General features: G+C 38.0%; 6 protein-coding genes across 12 annotated transcripts; 4 read left to right on the plus strand and 2 right to left on the minus strand.

Annotated features, from left to right (window-relative positions):
- Window positions 1-6: 6 nt before the first annotated feature.
- Window positions 7-2731, plus strand: LOC124306245 (histone-lysine N-trimethyltransferase SMYD5). 2 transcript variants are annotated; one of them, XM_046766713.1, is made up of 6 exons: window positions 7-139; window positions 593-672; window positions 990-1282; window positions 1363-1684; window positions 1757-1934; window positions 2026-2731. In XM_046766713.1, the coding sequence occupies exons 2-6, from the start codon at window positions 628-630 to the stop codon at window positions 2364-2366; spliced, it is 1179 nt and encodes a 392-aa protein (XP_046622669.1). In that variant the 5' UTR covers window positions 7-139; window positions 593-627; the 3' UTR covers window positions 2367-2731. The 2 variants fall into 2 exon arrangements, with proteins under 2 accessions (XP_046622669.1, XP_046622667.1); XM_046766711.1 differs by lacking the exon at window positions 7-139 and having other exon boundaries at window positions 228-672.
- Window positions 2732-8855: 6124 nt separating this feature from the next.
- Window positions 8856-10184, plus strand: LOC124306280 (gonadal protein gdl). 2 transcript variants are annotated; one of them, XM_046766803.1, is made up of 2 exons: window positions 8856-9348; window positions 9408-10184. In XM_046766803.1, the coding sequence occupies exon 2, from the start codon at window positions 9461-9463 to the stop codon at window positions 9983-9985; it is 525 nt and encodes a 174-aa protein (XP_046622759.1). In that variant the 5' UTR covers window positions 8856-9348; window positions 9408-9460; the 3' UTR covers window positions 9986-10184. The 2 variants fall into 2 exon arrangements, with proteins under 2 accessions (XP_046622759.1, XP_046622758.1); XM_046766802.1 differs by having other exon boundaries at window positions 8857-9281.
- LOC124306273 (lon protease homolog, mitochondrial) lies at window positions 10111-15118 on the minus strand. Of its 2 annotated transcripts, none has more exons than XM_046766791.1 (10): window positions 14661-15118; window positions 14286-14513; window positions 14023-14195; window positions 13542-13795; window positions 13270-13461; window positions 12806-13110; window positions 12583-12722; window positions 12218-12500; window positions 11234-12137; window positions 10111-11152 (listed from the first exon to the last, which is right to left on the minus strand). In XM_046766791.1, the coding sequence occupies exons 1-10, from the start codon at window positions 14942-14944 to the stop codon at window positions 10916-10918; spliced, it is 3000 nt and encodes a 999-aa protein (XP_046622747.1). In that variant the 5' UTR covers window positions 14945-15118; the 3' UTR covers window positions 10111-10915. The 2 variants fall into 2 exon arrangements, with proteins under 2 accessions (XP_046622747.1, XP_046622746.1); XM_046766790.1 differs by having other exon boundaries at window positions 13542-13846.
- A 177-nt stretch (window positions 15119-15295) lies between these two features.
- LOC124306277 (uncharacterized) lies at window positions 15296-17339 on the plus strand. The gene is made up of 2 exons (XM_046766796.1): window positions 15296-15781; window positions 15889-17339. The coding sequence occupies exons 1-2, from the start codon at window positions 15408-15410 to the stop codon at window positions 16739-16741; spliced, it is 1227 nt and encodes a 408-aa protein (XP_046622752.1). The 5' UTR covers window positions 15296-15407; the 3' UTR covers window positions 16742-17339.
- Window positions 17042-19607, minus strand: LOC124306278 (very-long-chain (3R)-3-hydroxyacyl-CoA dehydratase). Of its 4 annotated transcripts, none has more exons than XM_046766798.1 (6): window positions 19491-19607; window positions 19139-19255; window positions 18941-19057; window positions 18392-18650; window positions 18122-18226; window positions 17042-17993 (listed from the first exon to the last, which is right to left on the minus strand). In XM_046766798.1, exons 2-6 carry the CDS (start codon window positions 19220-19222, stop codon window positions 17428-17430), a joined length of 1131 nt encoding a protein of 376 aa, XP_046622754.1. In that variant the 5' UTR covers window positions 19223-19255; window positions 19491-19607; the 3' UTR covers window positions 17042-17427. The 4 variants fall into 4 exon arrangements, with proteins under 4 accessions (XP_046622754.1, XP_046622755.1, XP_046622753.1 ...); XM_046766799.1 differs by lacking the exon at window positions 19491-19607 and adding an exon at window positions 19337-19451; XM_046766797.1 differs by lacking the exon at window positions 19491-19607 and having other exon boundaries at window positions 19139-19452.
- Window positions 19595-20596, plus strand: LOC124306282 (40S ribosomal protein S15). The gene is made up of 3 exons (XM_046766804.1): window positions 19595-19747; window positions 19955-20040; window positions 20210-20596. The coding sequence occupies exons 1-3, from the start codon at window positions 19739-19741 to the stop codon at window positions 20556-20558; spliced, it is 444 nt and encodes a 147-aa protein (XP_046622760.1). The 5' UTR covers window positions 19595-19738; the 3' UTR covers window positions 20559-20596.
- The last annotated feature ends 300 nt before the right edge of the window (window positions 20597-20896 follow it).

Here is a 20896-nt window from a genome sequence, read left to right on the forward strand (position 1 = left end):
TCTACTCGTTGTCTTGTGTACGTTCTGAAATTAGCTGGCAGAGCCAACAGTGGCCTAGGACAGAGGTAGAGCTAATTACGAACTCGGAAGTGCAAAAGAGATAAAAGATTGTTTATCGCACTGAAAATAGCATTAGTTGGTATGTTGATTTAGTTTGAGCATATGACCAAGCGCAGGAGATTCAAATCTCTGAAATAATTTTACGATCATTTTTACTTTTTCAATAAACGCCTAATTCAATAGTGAAATTATTTTTATAAATTGAAATTCATTCTTACGTAGGCCGCGATATGTCAACTATGATCTGAGATTATTACTCATATCAAAAACTTGTGAAGCTAACCATCTTTAGCAGAATTACCGTTCAATTTATTTCACGATCAACTCTGCTGCATACGACTTTTACACATAACCTGACAACCAGTTGAAAACGGGTTGAACAAAAAACCGCGAGTTCGACTAATTTTAAGACGATCAAATAAATTAGGCTTGCGATTCGAGAAAGAAAGGCGATTTAAAAAACAAACTTTATCTGATCAGTACATCAAATCTTCCGGTATTTCGACTTTGTGACGTTTGGTATTGTTTTTAGAATTCCGTTCACACGTGACAGATTTAAACCCAACAATGGAAGGCGATGGTTTCGAAGTCAGGATAATCGACGAGGAAAAGGTATGGAATCTTTTTTTTAAGATTTATCATTTGCTACGGTTATTCAAGTATGCCTGTTTTTTCCCCAGCACATATGCGTAGCCTTTCGATATGCATAGCTGGCCAGTACCGGTTGAAATAATATGCTCGCAACAGAGGCATTCCCAAAATAGTTTGCCAGATATTGTATGTCACTTTGCAATTATTTGCCATCTTACCAATTTTCTTGTACTTCAAAGGCGCACTTTCATTCTCTAAAACATTATCATTTTTGTTCTATTACTCCCACGGATATTCCACACATTTGTATATTAAGAGTAGTTTTTTCTATGCTGCAGGGTAAAGGCATCTTTTCTTTGAAATCATTCAAAGAAGGGGAACAAATATTTCAAGAGAAGCCTGTGGTCTGTTGCCAATTCTCATGGAATGCAGAGTATGGATACTCTGCCTGTGACAATTGCATGAGCCCGCTAGAAACAGCGGAAGAAAATGCAAAACGCCTTGCTGGCAAACCAGACTTAGTCCTGCCTTATCCCGAGTGCTGCCAAACTAAGAAGGAATCAATTGTAGCCTGTCCAGACTGCGGAGTGAAATACTGCTCGCCGGAATGTCAGCAGGAGAGCCTTGGCAGGTAGATTGCAGAAATGGCTTTTGGTTTTCAGTCCGACTATTATGGTAAGCAAATGATCTAACGAAGTAAACTATCAACAGGTATCACCAATACTTGTGCCACAAGTCCAGCAATGATCCTGGAAGTGACAGTCATCCTCTGGTGAGACTAAATGAAGCATGGAAGCAGATGCATTATCCGCCGGAAACAGCTACTATAATGTTACTGGCTAGAATGGTTTCAATGGTTCAGCAATGTTCAGATAAGGAAATGATCCTATATACTTTTGGCCAATTTTGTAGACGTGCCGTCAACGAAACGCAAGAAATATCTCACAATCTATTAGGAGAAAAATATGTTGGCCAGATTGATATGTTGAGAGAAATGGCACAATCCGCTCTAAACAACGAGGCTGTAGCACATGTATGTCAAAATTCAGTTAATGTTACGTCCATTGTAGTGGGTGTAAGATGCAACTAATCACTGTCATTTCAGTGGTTCACTCCTGATGGATTTAGGAGTATCTTGGCTCTAATTGGAACCAATGGCCAGGGTATTGGAACAAGTGCCTTTAGCCGATGGGTAAGAAACGTTTCGGCACTTGAACTGCCCATGAACAAAAGAATGGAAGTTGACAAATTGATTGATAGGATTTACGATGACATGGAAGAAGGTAACGTTCAGACTTTCGAATATTCTGATATTTATTTACAATAATTTGAAATATTATATTAAACGAGGTGTACTTGTGTGATTTTCAACAGTCGTCGGATCATTTTTGAATAACGAAGGCTCAGGTCTCTACAAACTTCAATCAGCTGCCAATCACAGCTGTGCGCCGAACGCGATAGTCGAATTTCCTTACTCTAATAGTACTCTGGTGCTTAAAGCAGTCAGAGACATACGGCCGGAGGAAGAGATTTGTATCAGTTATTTGGATGACTGTGCCTTAGAGCGGAGCAGGTACTCTAGGCAGAAAGCTCTCAGTTCACTCTATCTATTCATATGCAGGTGTGATAAATGTCTGTCTCAAGCTGATGATCCTAATGAAACTTCGGATGACTATGACGATAATGACGACGATGGTGATGATGTAGACATGTAAAAAATTAATGTGTCTGTCCATTAACAGCCTGTGAAATATTCAGGCAGCTAATACTTGTCTTCTCTATCCGGCGATACCGTTAAAACGCAGCAATAATATGTCTACATCACTTTTTATACATGCATGTTCACACGTACTTATATAAGTACAATATATATCTACGCTCACGTTCACTTAGCAGATATTATACGTCAGTAATAAATATCAATACCTACATATATAGTATCTGTATGCATTTTTGCGGTATTAATAGCGTCTTACTAAACATATAATTAATGTGGTATTTTGTACTTTATTACCGCTACACTTCCGAGTGAGACCCTACCACGTAATAAAAACGACCCTCAAAAGTATAAAAATCACAATCCACTTGTCAAATGCTTTTCCATATTCTATCGCTCAAACTTAAGATAATGCGCTGCGCAGCGAGTTGAGAGATAGCAATCCGGTAAGTGGTCGGTAAGTAAAAGCGACACGAACTGATGTTACCATCGCTCACCCACATGTACCCAGATAATACGGAGTCGAATATTATTCTGCCTATGGAATCTCGAACGAGAACAGACTGAAATTTTCACATAATCCCGTTAGGACGCCGCATACTTTTCAATGATGTAAATTCATTTGGGCCAGATGCGGCAATGTCAATCCAACTCCATCGGATCGACAAAAATAATGTTATCTAAATAGATGCACAATAAACATGCACCTGATTTACTGTTAACAGAGTTAGAAACCTTTTCTTAATGCGAATGATGGGATACATTCGAAGAAGTTAATCAAAGAATAGTAATATACAGTTGTTCCTACATGTACCTTATGTAATTTCTGTACATATGTTTAATACTTAACTCGTGCCGTTAACTGAAGAGACTAATATTTATCTTCAGTCAATGCTCATACCTTTATTCCGAAAGAATATGCCGCTGACACATAAAACGAATTTCTTAACTGACGTTAGATTTCCGTGGTTTTTTGAAAATGCAGTTTATTTGCAGCGGAAAACCCAGACCTTTCTACAAAAAAAAATACTACTTGTATATATTTTTTGGAAATTAGGTAATACTCCATTGTTACTAATGTTTGAGTCCACGCTCTAACACATCCTGATACACCTCAGGTAATTGTTGTTACAAAAGTGATTAAAAAAAATTTTAAATGTTCAGGGTTCCTTTTTTCAACTTCTACTCATATTACATGGTTCGATTGTGAATCTGTCCGCCTACCCCCAAACCCAAGATTGTTCAGAAATTTATTATCAAGAGACCCAGATTATAATTACTCATATCTGTCCACTTTATTATACATTTATGGCAGTGCCCGTGTTAATTGTTACGTATTTCGAGTTTGAAAATATGTATAGCGACAAAGTCGATACTATTTTATCCGGAATTTCAGCACTTTTCCGGTAACCCCTAATAATGACTGCGAAAGGTTAAGCGGGGTAGAAAAACGTGGAAATTGCTAAAGATGTGTGCACCTTGTTGACGTTGACTAAGAAACGGAATTTATCAAAAAGAAAATTTATTTATGTGGAAATCACTCTGACTAAACTAGAGAAATCCGAAGATATTACGATTTCACATGCATTACACATTATGGAAGTATGAGTTTTATTGACAATGAGTTGAATTTACGCAAGAATAAAATTGTCATTTGAAAAACTACAATCTGTTAGTATTTAACGAGTGAAAATAATTTCACTTATGCTCGTTTCCACACCACCGCAAGCGGTAGAGCACCCGGTGCGTTTTTTTTTACGTGGTATCCCCAGTAGGCCTACTCCACGGAGAATAATAACAAGATCGATCTTACGTTCTTCGACAAATTGCGGATAACTATGTTTCACGTGTTAATTATGGTGAACTGTTTTTCCCAATCAATTTGTTACTTGCGTATATTCGCAGTTTGTTCGAACTTTTTCAGTTAATATGACCCGCTAACTGTTTATTATCGATTAAAGATGACGGTTTTAATTATCAATGGAAGATGGTTGTTTAAATTATGTATGAAGGGTGATTGTTTTTATCTTATAAGCGAACGCTGATTATCTTTAAATGTTCGGGCACGGGTTTTTTTTTCTTACGATGTATGAGATAATCACTAAATAAATAAAACTAAATCAGACCTGAACCAGACCTATGCCTAAAAATGGAAACGTTAATTTTTCAGTAGTATAGTTAATAACACTCATTTACCTGAAACAGATGAAAATATAATTACTGACATGTCCATACAGACAAAAATATACTTAGCTTAGATAAGTAAAAAATATGACAAACCAAAAAGAGATAAATTAGTTATATAGTTTCAACAGTCAGAAGATTTGATTAGCTGAAACAGACAAAGAGTTTGATTAGCTGAAAGTGACTAAAAGTTTTATTAACTGAAATAGACAGAAAGTTTGATGAGCTGAAACAGACAAAAGATTTGATTAGCTGAAACAGACAAAAGGTTTGATTAGCTGAAACAGACAAAAGGTTTGATTAGCTGAAACGGACAAAAGGTTTGATTAACTAAAACGGACAAAAAGTTTGATTAGCTGAAACCGACAGAAGGTTTGATTGGCTGAAACAGACAAAAGGTTTGATTGGCTGAAACAGACAAAAGGTTTGATTAGCTGAAATGGTAAAAAATTTTAATTACTCGAAGCAGAAAAAAAATTTGGTTAGCTGAAACAGACAAAAGATTTGATTAGCTGAAACAGACAAATATTAGATTAGCTGAAACAGACAAATATTAGATTAGCTGAAACAGGCAAGAGGTTTGATTAGTTCAAACAGACTACAAGTTTTATCAGCTGAAACAGACAAAAGGTTTGATTAGCTGAAATGGTCAAAAATTTTAATTACTCGAAGCAGAAATAAAATTTTGTTAGCTGAAACAGACAAAAGATTTGACTAGCTGAAACAGAAAAATATTAGATTAGCTGAAACAGGCAAGAGGTTTGATTAGTTGAAACAGACAAAAAGTTTGTTTAGCTGAAACAGACAAAAGGTTTGGTTAACTGAAACAGACTGAAAGTTGTATTGGCTGAAATAGACAAAAAGTTTGATTAGCTGAAACATACGAAGATGTGGTTAGCGCAATCACACAAGTCCATACACTCACAAAAAATAGGTGGAGTTCAACAAGATATTCGCTTTACTATTCGCTGCTTCGATTATTGATTGTATTGATCAATAAGAAACATTTTCAATTGTTTAAATTGATATCTCTTTCTGTTTTGAGTTATTAAAGTGAATATATTTTTCGACTAAACATTCTACAGTTTTCTGTTCGTTTGTTAAGAAATTGGTTTAGTTGTCCTAAAACAGAAAATAATGCGATCAGTTAAACGTGTATTTCTGTACATTTCAGATATATTTAATAAATACTTACGCCAAGATTCTCCACTATCACTATACACTACCGAGATTTTTGTACCAGCGCGTTGAGCGCCGGGTTTCAAATGCTGCGCTTTCTCTCATAACTGAAAGATATCAAGTCCACGCGCAAAAGGCGCCGTGGGACTTGAAAATGTTATTATTCGTAAAAAAATTAACCGAAGAGTTGGAAGATCAGTACATTTAGAGTACGTAACTCTTTTATATACTGTTTACAAAATCGACGCGTAAAACGACGTGTCCGATTCCCGTTATTAATTTACGCGCAAAAGGCTGCGTCCAATTCTCGTAATTAATCTACGCGCAATAAGGCGCGACAGATTAAACTGTCAAAAAATTTGTATTACCTGGGACTTGTCCCAAAAATTCTGTAGAAACCCAATCCACATCTGTATCTTTTTGAATTAGGTACATTGCTATGCGGATTGTTCTTCTCAGATCATAAATCGAATCGAAATCGGGAGGGAGGTTGGAGGGCATGCATTATTGTGTGGCGTGACGGTCGGCGGTCCTCTTCGACGCGAAGCCTTCGAGCTCAGCATTTCTCTCCATCTAGCGTACCACGGAACGCGATAGATGGTCCAGAGATGCGTTTTGCTCATTCAGACGATCACAGAGATCAACCTCATGCAATAATGGTCGCTAATGACTAAATAATTGAATTAAATTGAATCGAGTGACGATTGAAAAATGGTTGCAAAGCGACAAGAAATAGGAAATTCAATCTCTTTAATATTCAAATGCTCACAAATGATCGAGAGACTCGAATACGGAGTCATTTGGGTAAACAATTTCTGTGATCGTTTGACGCTGTGGATTATAAAAGTTAGTCACATCACGGTACATCGCGACCTTCCTACCCTTGCCTGTTTCCCAACGCAACCACCCAACGGAAAAGAGACTCACACACGCATGCATAAGCCCCGCGACGTATCCCAAAACGTCCACTTACCTACCCGGTTACCTATATTCGATCTAAACGATTCTCCATTTTTTCCAACACACTTCATTCTTCATCATTTGCGCCGTGGTCACCGACTTACATTTTCGTTGGTTACCTGTTGGGAGCAAAATGTTTTTGTATCATAGTCTGCCTACTCAGAATATAGTATCGCAGTTGCATTCCGCCAACCCTAATATTGTAGTAAATCTTGGCAGACTATCGGTACATTAACCTTTTGTAAAATTGATTAAAAACGTCCTATATGCCAATTACCATTTTTCTAAGCGAGCTAAGCCTGCAGTTGATCAATACTTGTTGGCTGTTTAAAGATTGAAAATGATACATAATATAAGATGCAATTTCATTACGTTACGTTATGCCAGCCTTTGGAATTTTATCGATTTAACAATAATGTGAATAATTGAATACGTTCAAACCTCAGGTGAACCCACCACTTAAACGACATCATCGGTAAAGTCAAACGTAGATTACTACAGCAGTGTGAAACGCAATTCGATCTCGCGAGTGCCGAGTAAGTGATGGTTGCCTGTCGCGATACTCATTCCACTTTTAGCAACGTGCAAAATTTATAACTTTAAGTAAGCTACGATAAATTGAATTGCGAAAAAAAAAATTATTCGACTGAAGGTCAAGCAAGTTGTGATCGTGAATGAGCCTATCCATGCAGCTAAGAAATCGAAGATTTGTGCAACAATTGTTACCGCCACGCCACGTGACAGAGGAATCCCAGGGAAATACCCATAACCTAACACGTGCAAACTCACCAACGTTGCCGAGAAATTGTTAAATTACTCGGAAGTCTCTGCTTAGATCTGTAAAAAACAAAACAGAACATTTCGATTAATTTAATAAAATGGCTTTTCAGTCTGCAAATTAATTATTACTGTTGTCCAGTTTCGTATTCATTGCGTGCTGTGCAAGAACAAAAGTTCGGCTTTGCATGTACCACCTTGAATTATCAAACAATAATTAAAATAAGTATTGTTACCTCGACTCTGGGCTGCTCGACACTTTTACATGTAGTAGTTCTTGCAACATCTGAGGTTTATTGGAGAAGCGAAGCACGTTTCACGTAATTTAGATCGTCACTCTTATGTAGTCCAAAAATCCGCACCACAATAACACTCGATCCTCCAGTCAGTTTTTGTGCTGTAACTGCCTGTCTGAACCGACTGAATAAACTTTCTAACTATACAACTGCGCATTTACCGAAAATCAGCCAAAAAAATAGTAAAATTAATACACGACGCACAGAAACAAAAATAGACATCACTAAAATCTGAAGTTACACACAACAATGGAAACTCGAGGCACGAAATTCACTTTCACGTTCGTAGGATGTTTTCATTTGGGTAACTCGGGTTTTCTTCAGCCTAGACTCTATTCTTCGTATATTATTCACAGATGAGTATGGTGCAAGTACACCGATCGGATAACGCGTTCTGAATGTTGAACTAATGCCGAGGACACGTCGTTTCACTCTGATCGCTCGGAAACGACTGATTCCGCACGGCGTTCAGAAGAGAATCAAATGAGTTCTGGGAAGGACGGAAGATAATAATTCTCCCACCCTCTCTGTTGCTCTTCCCATGGAGTGGGGGTAGCTGCACACGCCCGCCTAGCTGTTTCTCCCCCCTCGTGGCCCCCCACTCCATGAGCAGACCGACAGAGAGGGCGGAAGAATTATTATCTTCTATCCTTTAGAGAACCGATTCGAATCCGTTCACGGGACGCTCAGGCCGTTGCTTGCGCTTTATGTATCCCTATGGTCTCAACGGCCGGGTGAAAACAACACGTAAGCTACGCGATCAAATGTTTAGAGCTTTGCCGTAATATGCGACGTCAGAAGAAGTATGAATTCTCCGACCACTACGAATATTTCTTGAACGGGATTTTGTCAAATTTTCAATTTCACTATGACGACGGTATGTTACTAACATTTTGCACGCGATGGTGTTAGCACTTCTTTCACCGGCGTGGTCAGTTGCTAATTGGTTGATACGTGAAGCTGCTAATACTCCCAAACCCGGCCAGACGCGGCAAACTGTTACGCAAATAACCCAGGGTTATCAGTATTTATGTGCAGCGAATTTCTGTTTACTCGATCTAGCTTTTTGGAATGGACTGTACGAAAAGAGACACAACTACAACATGACGCTATCTCTCGGCTCGCGTCTAAGGCAGCAGGATCTTACTAGACAGGTTTCTCTCTCACTAGACCATGTTCCAGTTATATCAAGGTTCAGTGATCACGGCTGTTGTGTAAATGATAGTTCATACCTCCGTGGTTCATACCGCTAGTAGAAGATGGCAACACCATAGAAAATATTTCACCAATGGCGACTTGGTACGGATGCTAGGAGGTGACACCACGCAAGAAAACAAGTCTCTTAAGTTTAAACACATAGTCTCTGTTAAGTGCCATGTTAGTTGTCAGTATTGAAATATCGTCGAGTTTCAGAGTCTGGTGAACAATATATTTATCGCAGCCATTAACTATAATATGATAGTAGGGAAATCAAGAAGGCCGTGCAGATTACAGAGGATTTTTTAAATTTCTCGAAGGTAATGAAATCATTTCGAGAATTATTCTGATGTGTACCCTCGTTGGCTGAACATTCTTTAGTCAACGGTACGTTTAACAATTAATCTAAATCGAAGAACGTCAATCACATTCTCTATAATAAATAGCGCAAGAAAAAAATACGGAATTTGAGAGATGCGATGATCGCTCGAAATTAACTATGGATGTTGTAAATCCTACGCCGCAGGATCTTCAGAGAAAGCTCTACTTTCTCGTTGAGCAATTACAACATATGGCCAGCGAATTGCCTCCCAAATACCAAATGCGTCTACCGTATGAACTTCTGTCTGGACTGGCAAATTCTTTGTTAAACGATACTATATTCGAAATAGTCAAAGGGCTGATGGAAATTCAACACGTTACAGAAAAACACTTGTTTCAGCAGCGACTCCAGCTGTTAAATCAACAAAAAATTGAAGTTCAAGAGGCTTTATCTAATTTACATGACGAAGAAAAATGCATCACAGCAAAAATGATTTTACAAAAGAAACACAAAGAGGAATTGCGGCAAACTGATATGAAACTGGTTTTGCAATTAGATCAAAAAGTATCTGACCAACAAGGCATATTAGAAAAAGCTGGCGTTCCTGGATTCTACGTCACCAATAACCCCACAGAAATTCAAGTACAGATGAGACTTTGCGACTTCATAATACGGCTCAGTAAAATGGAAATTCCATGTTGATCATGCACATACAAATCTTATCCTATGTGTGGTGAACTAGCTTATACTGCAAATCACAAATGACAATTATACAGTACATCAAAGTGATCAGTGACAATTTTAAGAAAAAATGCAATCAGACTTGTTTCGAATGTCAAGCTTGTATTTCACATACAGATGCGATGAAAATAAAGTTGAATAGATTTCTTTCCCTATAGAATCAGTCTGTTTTTCATTTACAATATTTTAAGGTTACCAGATACCACCTTTACTTTTAGGTTTGGTCGATTGGTATATCATTGTAATTTTAACTCTGGTTTGATTTAAACATTTTCAATTCTTGCAAAATTTGTTGCGACGACCTTTTTATAATATCAGGCCTATAATACACCCAATAACAGTACAATGGGCAGGTACAACATTATAAATGCATTTGTTTTTGTACACTATCAAATATTTAAAGTAGCTAGTGACTTTTACAAAACAGTTGTATGTAAACAAATTTTACACTTCAATTTGTCAACTAGAATATATAATTGGGTTACAATCCACAATAGCAGTAGATTCTATTTTCAAGTATTCATTCTTTGTGATTCACTGCAACTGAATGGCTTATATGCCACTCAATATCTAAACAAAAAGATGCGATGAAATTACAGCCATGAATGCAAGTAATAAATCTTATTACTAACAGATATCTATGCGCCTTAGATTTCTTTACATATTTACAGTCTTTTCCGAATCTCTGTTCTACTTCCGGATTGGTTACTGAGCTAATAAACTGCGATTTGATTTCTCATCAACATACCATCCACTAAAACAAATTTAGTCCTAGGGAATTCGAGAAATTTTCACGTAATTTGCACAGCAAAGTTGGTAATCCATTGAACCATTTGTACGTATAGCATCGTCACATTTTCCAAACAATTTCAAACTTGCAAAGCCAATCACTCAAGAAGCAGCTTGTGCAGTTGGTGGGGATTGAGATTGTGATGGAATATCGGCGTTAAGTTCAGTACTAGCACCAATCGGATCACTGGATCCTTCGAGGAAGCAGATTCTGTAAACGTCATCAAAATTTGATATGAAATGTACTTCTAAACCATCTGTAATGTATTTAGGAAGATCATCATAGTCCTTTCTGTTCTCCTCCGGTAATAATACACAATTCACGCCAACTCGTTTAGCCTGAAAATGAAAATTTGGTTGAGTTACGTGTGATTCGATGTCTGGATCAAATCAATATTTCACATAGATACAACTACTTACTGCAATTGTTTTCTCCTTGATGCCACCGACAGGAAGCACTTTTCCCATAAGACTAAGCTCCCCAGTCATAGCAACATTTTGCCTAATTGGTTTATTCTTTGCAAGCGAAATTAGGGCTGTTGCGATGGTAGCTCCAGCGCTTGGTCCATCCTTTGGTGTTGCACCTTCAGGGACATGCAGATGAAGATGAGCATCGTAAAGGAATGTGTTGTTGGGATCTTCTTTTTGTAGAAAATTTCTAGCCACAGTCATTGCAATACGTGTCGACTCTTTCATCACGTCACCCAGATGACCAGTTATTTCAAATGTGCCTTCCAATTTTTTAATGCCAATGGGCTTTCTCATCGTTATCTCTATGAATAGAGTAGATCCGCCCATGGCTGTCCATGCCAATCCCATAACAACACCCGGTGGTGTGATTGTGTACATTCTGTCATGAGCAAAGACAGGTTTTCCAACGAAGTCTTGTAAATTATTGCTGGTTAGGTCGATCTTGTCTGTTTCATTTTTAACAACCTTATACGCAACTTTGCGCGAAACTTTCTCAATGTGTTTCTGCAAATTTCTCACTCCTGATTCTCGACAATAGGATTTTATCAATAGACTTAACGCATCGTCATGGATTTTCAAGTGATTTTCGGACAGTCCTGAGTCCTGCATGGCCTGTGGTATCAAATATTGTTTGGCAATAGCTACCTTCTCTTCAGCTACATATCCTGACATCTCAATCATCTCCATTCGGTCTCTCAAAGGCTCTGGGATAGTATCAACAATGTTTGCCGTGCAAATAAATAAGACTCTTGATAGATCTACTGGTACGTCGAGATAATGATCTAAGAAATTTGCGTTCTGCTCAGGATCCAACATCTCTAACAGAGCTGAAGCTGGATCGCCTTGATGTCCCCTGTGAAAAATTAATTGGTTGATAATTAACGCATCACCCATAGTCAAACTATTATTGTTAGCGATGGAAAAAATACCCACTTTCCGATTTTATCAACCTCGTCTATCAGAACCAATGGATTTTCAGTTTTTGTTTTTTTCAAACACTGAATTATCTTTCCAGGCATTGCACCTACATAAGTTCGCCGGTGACCCTTGATTTCGGCAACATCAGTCATGCCACCGACACTAAATCTGAAATACTCTCTGTTGAGAGCACGGGCAATAGATCTTGCTATCGACGTCTTACCAACACCTGGCGGACCGTGAAAGCATAATATTTTTCCTTGGGTCGAACCTTTCAGCTGACTAACAGCAATAAATTCTGCAAATCAATATTAGAAAAATTGAAGAGAACAAAACGATTTTTCAACTAGCATTACATTCATTTATTATGACAGTCTTACCAAGAATTCTCTTTTTTATATCCTCCATGCCATAGTGATCTTTTTCTAAAACTTCACTAGCTTGGTTAAGATTCAGATTCTCTGGACTTGTCATTCCCCAAGGCATAGATGTGAGCCAATCCAAGTAATTTCTTGTCACACTAAAAAGTCGTTTTCGTTAATTACGTGTTATGCAAATACCTACAAATTTTATTCATGTATTCAATTATGAACCTCAACGTACTTGAATTCGCTGCTGTGACTCTCGAGAAAACTTAATTTGTTCAATTCCTCATCCAAGACATCCATGACTGGCTTGGGTACAACTTTTTGCCTAATACGTTCTCTGTATTTCTCTTCAATTGCATCCTTGTCATCCTTTTCCAATCCCAGTTCTTTTTTTATAACTTTCAACTGTTCGTGAAGTATATACTTTCTATGCTGTTGTTTTACTTTTTCTTCTACTTCTCTTCCAATTTTTTGCTGCAGTTTACTAAGCTCACATTCTTTCTTAAGGAGCGCTAATGATAACATTAACCTTTTTGGAATCTACAGGTATAAAAAAATGTCATAGTCGATAAATTTATATAAAAATTTTACCTATTCCGAAACCCGTAATTTTACCTGAGGTTATAGCAACTCCAGTATGAATAATAATGATAAAAGTAATTAAAATTTTTAATCCAAAATAAATATTCTTCCACCTACATCCATTTCTTCCAGTACTTGTTGCAACTCGTGAGCATCAGCTCCTGTAAGTGCAGCACCCAAGTCACTAAGATAGACAGGATTGTCAACGACTCTTTGACCTTGATGCAGCATTTGTTGAAGTGATTCTCTGTACAGTGGATTCATACTAATTATGTCTCGAATCGTTTTGATCACCTCCTGGGTTAGTGCCTGCATATTACAAGTATAAAATTATTTCATGTTTTATTCAGACAATAGAAAGACAGAAAAAGTACTGACAGGTTAGCTACCTTTATTTCTTCTGTTTGTCTAAATTTCTCATGTGAAATATTGACGACTTCGACCATGAGCAATGGTTGAGTTTCCGAAGTGGCCTCACTTGTTTCCACTTTTCTTTCTGTAGAATCTTCTTTCTTCTCATGTTCTGGTGGTACGAGCTCGGTAGCTTCTTCAACTTTATCAACTGATTCAGCAGCCTTAGGTTCAGCCCTTTTCCTCAGCATAGCTCTACGATGCTTTTTACCACCACCAGCCACCGTGTCTTCTATAGGGACGTTAATTGTGGTATTTAGTAGTGGAAACGTCAGTTTCATCTCTGTGTAAAGCAGGTAGCGCAATTGTTAAAATATACAATATAGTTGCAATAAACTTATTAGTAAGAAGCTCAGCAGATAGGCAAATAGGCTCCATACCCATACCAGTTATTCTAAAACTAACAGCGCATAACCCAGGTGTCTAAATTCGCTGTTAATTCTTTTACAGACACCGTACCTTGAGGTGATTTTGCAGAAAAGTCTTCTAGTATTTGACCAGTAATTTTCACTCTTCTATGGGCCATTACAACAAGTCTCAACCGATCACCCAAGTCCTGTACTTCGTGTATCTGAGCAAAAGTTCCAATAGAATACACTTGATCCAAATTTTGCACAACTTCAGCATCATTCCTATGATATAAATGATGATATTAAAATGTTCGTGTGCTGGACAGTGTCTAACGCTCTCAGAAGGACCGATAAAAAGGAAAGACTACTCACTCTTCGCTCTTCTTCAAAAATATTCCAACATACGGCTGGTTCAGTTTAACTTTACGACGTATAACATCTATCAAAATTGGATTGCTCAGTTCGATAAGTTTGATAAACCGAGGAAATACTGGATTCCTGTTTATAGCTATAACCGGTAGATGCGGCCAGACTTCAGGAACAACCACAGTTGCAGGCAGAGCAGCAGCATAATCGTCAGGGAGTTCAGGCTCGCTTCCACTGAGAATATGAAACAATAGCAATGGACAGCAATAAGTGCTTGTGAATCAACAAGTCGATGATGCAACATTTGAAATAATGGAGTCGAGGGTAATGTTACGATAACATTAATTGTAACGATTAAGGAATAAGAAAACCAGAGCTTACTTGGAAGGTGGATCTTTGTCCCCGGACTTCTTAGACGAGAACCCCCGAATGGCAATAAAGGCGGTGGTCTGTCTGTGCCCTCGTGAGCCCTTTTCCCACGCCTTGATAGGGCCAATCGTTTCTCCAGTGAGAATTTTTCTTCCCCATTGCCGCGTAGCTGTACCGGCAAATTTCCCCGAACAATTCGCCGAGCTTTGGACGTTAGAAAAGGTTCGATTCCATGTAACTCGGTACCGATATACTGGTAACAATTTAAGTCGTAGCCCCGTTACGCATATTCGCATTTTGATCGACTACTGTTACGATTATGTACTCTCCGGTGTGTTGTCCAAAGTGTCTGGGTCTCTGTGTATCTCCTTCCTAATCTCTGAATGCTAGAAGCGCGGACCGAACTATCGAGAAATTACGAGGTTATGTATCGAATCTTGACCATGTTCTGTGCTGTGAATTGTGCTGAAAGTAGTAGCAGCGGTGATTAGCTGAGGGAAAGTGCTCAGCCAATCACGGCGCAAAGCGAGAGAGACAGCTGTTATCGCAAATGTGGATTGAGAACCCGCGCTCTTGACTAGATTCAAACGATTTTACTCTGCGTATTCGAACTTGACGACGCGACACAGATAAGTGTAAAACGTCGATCTCAATACAGAAACTTATCCCTATTCGATATAATCCAACGCGCGTCGACATCCAGTTATCTATCTTCAATTAGAGCCAACTGACGAAGCTCCATTAATTTTCTGTGTCGATATGAGTGGAATTAAAGAAAATAGTCTAGAACCCAATTTTGCATCACCAGTTGTTTTCGGCAGCGCCCGTCGCTTGCCAACTGGGAATAATAATAGCAACGGGAACAAAGGCATTATTTCATTAAGGGATCTGTCTATGCCAGAGATATGGGAGCTGGCTCGAGATCGTGTAAGGATCAGTGGTATAGAGAGACGATCAACAGATAATCCTTCACACAAACGTATAGCTGTGTCTGAGACTGTGACGAGACGTCGCACATCAACTTATCAAATCATGTCGCAATACGTAGACTCAACTGCAGCAAACGATGGACTAGATGATAATGAGGAGTTCTTCGCGAATTTGCTAAATAAAATGACCAAGGAACAATTCATGTTAGTCTAGTGCTTATCTCGAGTAATGTACTTGATACTACAAGCTTATAAAAAGTTTATGCATACATTCACAGCGGTATGTATAGCTGAAAGTGCTTCTCTTTCAGACCATCCGGTGAAGTTAATAAATCACGAAAGCGACTGAGTTTATGGAATAAAGAAAACGCAAAAACCTCTGGCAAAAGCAAGCGATCTAAGAACAATGTCAACATGATTCCTCCTATTCCACCAGCAATGGCACTGCTAAAAAAACGATTGCTGCCTCAACAGCACAAGACTACTTTACAAGCCGTGTCAGCTATTCCAGTTCGATCTGTGACAGCTAAAACGGAGCAACAAGATCAATCTGTTCCTCAGCATAGGTCAACTTTAAATCTGGCTCAAGAAGACATGAATATGAAAGAATCTTATTCAAGTTTTACGGATTGTGACTTATTGTCAAATGTGCCCAGGAAGGTAAAAGAAAATTTTCTTCGGAAGAGGACTGCAGATGATGGTTTTCCTACTTCCTTTATGGAAACGTTGAAGTTGCAACATAATTATGCTGTTGAGGCTGTCGATCACAATTCCAGACATTCTACAACGCAGGGCGATTATAGTTATAGTAAAAAATATAACCAGAATTTTTTAAGCAGCCCATGTCTTTCAACTATTGAAGAATACCTTGAACCATCCATGGTAATCGAACCATTAATCCGTGATCCAAATGCTATGGAATTTGAACGACACTCAAACCTGTCTATTCCATTCACTCCACCTTCGTCCACAGAATTTGTTAGTTGTAATGCTCACGAATTTGATAAAGGTTTTAACAATCTTGATGAGAATGATAATTCCCGCTCGTTGTCAGTATTGACAATAACTTGCCCAAGTCTGATTTCAAACTGCGAAAGCAAATATAACTACGAGATTATGAACCAGGAAACATTCAACATACGTGATAATAACTGGTTCAATTGAACTGTTATTGCATTTTATTTACCTTAGTTAAGCTCATTGAAATAATAATTTTTTCACATTCATAGTTTGAATTAATTCAGATTTGAATATAGGTTGGAGCTCTTTGAAATGAAAGTGTATAGATTACTGTTGAAGATTTCTCAACTCGAGTCAGTCTGGTCAGTGTACATTGTCCAAATAGGGCAATTCATTCTGATATACTTTCATGGTATATAAGGATTATCAGATAGTTTGTAACTTCAGAGTGTAGGTGATTAAATGTTTATTGAGGCTACGCAATTTCATGCTGATAATCACATCAATAATAAAACTAGAATTTTAATGACATTAATAAAATACAAATTTACAGCGTATGCGCTGTACAAATTTCAACACTTGATACTTTCATTCATTATGTACATCATTGACATTTGATGAGTATTTATATTGGTTATACCAATATGAATATAATTATTACATGGTAAAAGTGCCGTCTCGTAATGGGGAATAAGAAGGAAGAAATCTATTTTATTTGTTCAAATTTCTCCAACAATACTCCCGTAGGTACTTCATTGTTAGCGTGTTGCACAAAACACCATCTTTAAGCTTACTCTAAGAATTATTTGTAAAAAGACATAACACAATGCTACTTAGTCCATGCTCAATCCAATTGTATTTATGTATTTATATGCCCAATTAAGCAATAACTAATTGTACTTTCTTTTTATGTTAGTCTTTGACAATTTTTGATATCTGACACGATTCATATGCGACATCATTATGTACATTCCTGGCAAGCAGAGTAACAATAGATATATTCTCATTGCCGAAGGAAAATGAAATGCAAAATTCCATTGGTTGGGCATGGCAACTGTGAACCGGTTAGTCTCTTCAAAATATGGAATGTTCCTCAGTATTATTATACCTTCGCAGAGGAAACCAAGGGGATAGAGCGGCATCCATATTGTGTATCGTAGCCACGTCAGAAAACTGAACTCTGTTTTAAACAGTTGTGTCAAATAGTACGGATATCTAACTATTTCAACGGAGCTCCATACTACAAATAAGTAAAATACAACTGGTTTTGTTTGCATTCGAGGTTCTGATTCTATCATGCAGAACAATATAATTGCTCTAGCTCCAACTTGTAGTAATGGCGTCATAAATCCTCCCTTTGTGTATCCAAATAGAGGGTGCATTACTTCCAGAAATTGTAGTAATTGTACAAATTTCATCGCTGTCCCTACCGATTCATACGTAGTTGGCATAGAGTCTGCAATTACATGTAAACCATGATATATTGTTATATTTATCAGGTACTCTACACAAAAATATTCTAATTATTCTGTTAAGTTAATCAAACATTTTGAAGACATAACACGACTATTGAGGTGTATTTACCTGGCCCATCCCGTGAGTATCTTACTGCCATTATCATTAATATGTAAGCGAATCCAACAAATTGACATAAATTGTAAAAAACTAGGTAAACTTTCTTCAAGTCTTCTGTAAGAGATAAGGTTTCGTTAGGCTAAGTATTAACAAATATAGATTCGTCTAAGACATTGAATTAGCATCCGATGGCTGTTATTTCAAGTATTAGTCATTAGCGCCATATGGAGGAATTAATGATGTTGATTTTACATATCAGAGAATGAACGGCTCCAATACCTTGCCTATATCCACATTCTTCTTTGTAAAGTTTATCATACATGTTTGGGTAATCCTTAGTAATATCTCGTTTTCCCTCTCCATCGATCCCTGTTCCTTCATCTTCGTCGCCATCGGCATCCTGACTCTTCCACTTATCGAAATCAATTTTCAGCCAAGCTGGTTTTTGAGGTTGACTAGTTAGCCGAGGCCACCAGCCACTTGATTTTTTACGCAGAATAAAGTCAACTTGTCGATCAATTACTTTAAAATTGCTTTCCTGTTGATCCATTTCAAATATTGTATTAATAAAAATGTCGTGATTTCATACTAGAGCGAATGATGATACACAGTTGAAGCTGGATCATAGTCTAGCATCAATGTAGTAAAATATATGTAAAATAAAAGTTTCATTTCAAAGTTTAGTAACAGTGCGAGTGTATATCAGTCACATAAGTAGAATAAATTACATAATAAGCTTGATATCATATAGCTAACGCATAGCATGATATGAACTGCCTATCAATGAGTCCTACTGCATATCATCGTTGTATAAATCATATACTATGCCTCAGGATCAATTCCCGAATGAAAATCCAAGGTGAAAGCATAGCTGTCAGGGCCTCTAGCACCTTGCCCATTGGCTACGAATTTTAATTTCTTTTCGTGCAAGTCAACGCCAGGGTTCTGAAAGCGATATCAGCTAATTAAACAGTGATCATTAAATCTCTACTAATTGATCGAGTTTAAAATATTGAGAATGCAAACCTTGACATCAGTTAAATCGACCTTAAGTGTAACTTGGCTCTCAGTCTGGGCCCAATACACGAAAGGCGACGGCACCTCCGGCATTATCGTAAATTTCAGGTAATCTCAGGTGTCCACCTACGTTGAAATGCGTTTAAATGGACAATGGTCAGCCGTGTAATCATAAATCAGTCCAATGAAAAAAAAACGAAATATTACAAGCAGCTGGCGATTCTGTCACTACTTATTCTACTGAAGGAATAAACCTAATGAAAGTTGACGTGTCAGAAAAATTAAATGGTAAGCTATTGACAATTCGAAGAACAGCCAGTAAGTATGCATGCTCCAATACCGGTATAGTCAACTGACGTACCGATATCAATGTCGTATCCCTTTTCATCCCGCTGCTCAGACGCCGATAGAAAACCCAACGCTACCGAATCGCACTGCACCTACTTTGTTCCCCAGAACTAACACGAATATCACCCATGGCTGGCTACTTTTTGACTTACCGACTCTAGCGGCAAAAATGGGAAGTAAATAATTCGCGTGAAGTGAGGACGGAAGTGGAATTGAAGTAGCGTGCGCAACCTTTCGCGTTCCCCGACAAGAAGCGCAAACATGGCAGAGGTGAAGTATTACGGATTTTGTTGAATAATCCAAAAATATCTTTACGATCCTTAAAAAAAATGATACTACTGTTAATTCTCTGGTTTTTCTCGATTCACCCTAGATGTTTTTGATGATATTTACGTTTGTTTAGTCGTTATAAACCTCCGCTCTAATGCGTTCCTTTCACCGACACAGGCTGACCGTTAATCGTTAATTTTGTTGCAGGTTGATGAAACTCAGAAGAAGAAGAGGGCCTTCAGGAAGTTTACCTTCCGAGGCGTCGACCTGGACCAACTCCTCGACATGCCCAAGTGAGTCAAGATTCAAATCTACGCTCGCGTTTACGAATGTCAATAGCCGACCTAACCTTACTTTTTTCATCGATTCACCTAACGTCAAAGTTACTGATATCGATATGATGAACACTCGTAATTGGGAGTTAATTATAATAATTAATCTTTTGAATCTATCTGATTACAGTGAACAGCTGATGGAGCTGCTACACGCTCGTGCTCGCAGGCGTTTTTCACATGGTCTCAAGCGCAAGCCGATGGCTCTTGTGAAGAAACTTCGTAAAGCGAAGAAGGAGGCTCCTCCAAATGAGAAGCCAGAAATTGTCAAGACACACCTTCGCAACATGATCATTGTCCCAGAAATGGTTGGATCCATTGTTGGCGTTTATAACGGAAAGACTTTCAACCAGGTGGAAATTAAGCCTGAGATGATCGGACACTACCTTGGGGAGTTCTCTGTCACCTACAAGCCTGTTAAGCATGGTAGGCCTGGTATTGGTGCTACTCACTCCTCCAGGTTTATTCCTCTCAAGTAAATTGCTTGTATGTAATAAATAAATGGCGTAAAATACCATTTTCTGATCCATCGTTTTATAATGATTCACTCCATTACCAATCAGATATTTCCTCTCTAATTACTTGAAAAATCATATCAATCCAGCAGATTTCTAGAGAAATGACTGATTTCGAGTCATGTGCACAAGTTTTCTTTCCCAACATTTGTCTGCTACACGTGGCTCGGAGCCTGCCCTTTCAGCAGAGATTCTCTGTATCTGTGCTCTATTTTAAGATACAGTACATACTCAATCTTTATGAATGCATGAATAATTAATTACCACTTGACAAGAAATATCAAAAGCAAGTCAATTCGGGT

The sequence above is a fragment of the Neodiprion virginianus genome, chromosome 5 (genome assembly GCF_021901495.1).
Source record: "Neodiprion virginianus isolate iyNeoVirg1 chromosome 5, iyNeoVirg1.1, whole genome shotgun sequence".
NCBI lineage: Eukaryota > Metazoa > Arthropoda > Insecta > Hymenoptera > Diprionidae > Neodiprion > Neodiprion virginianus.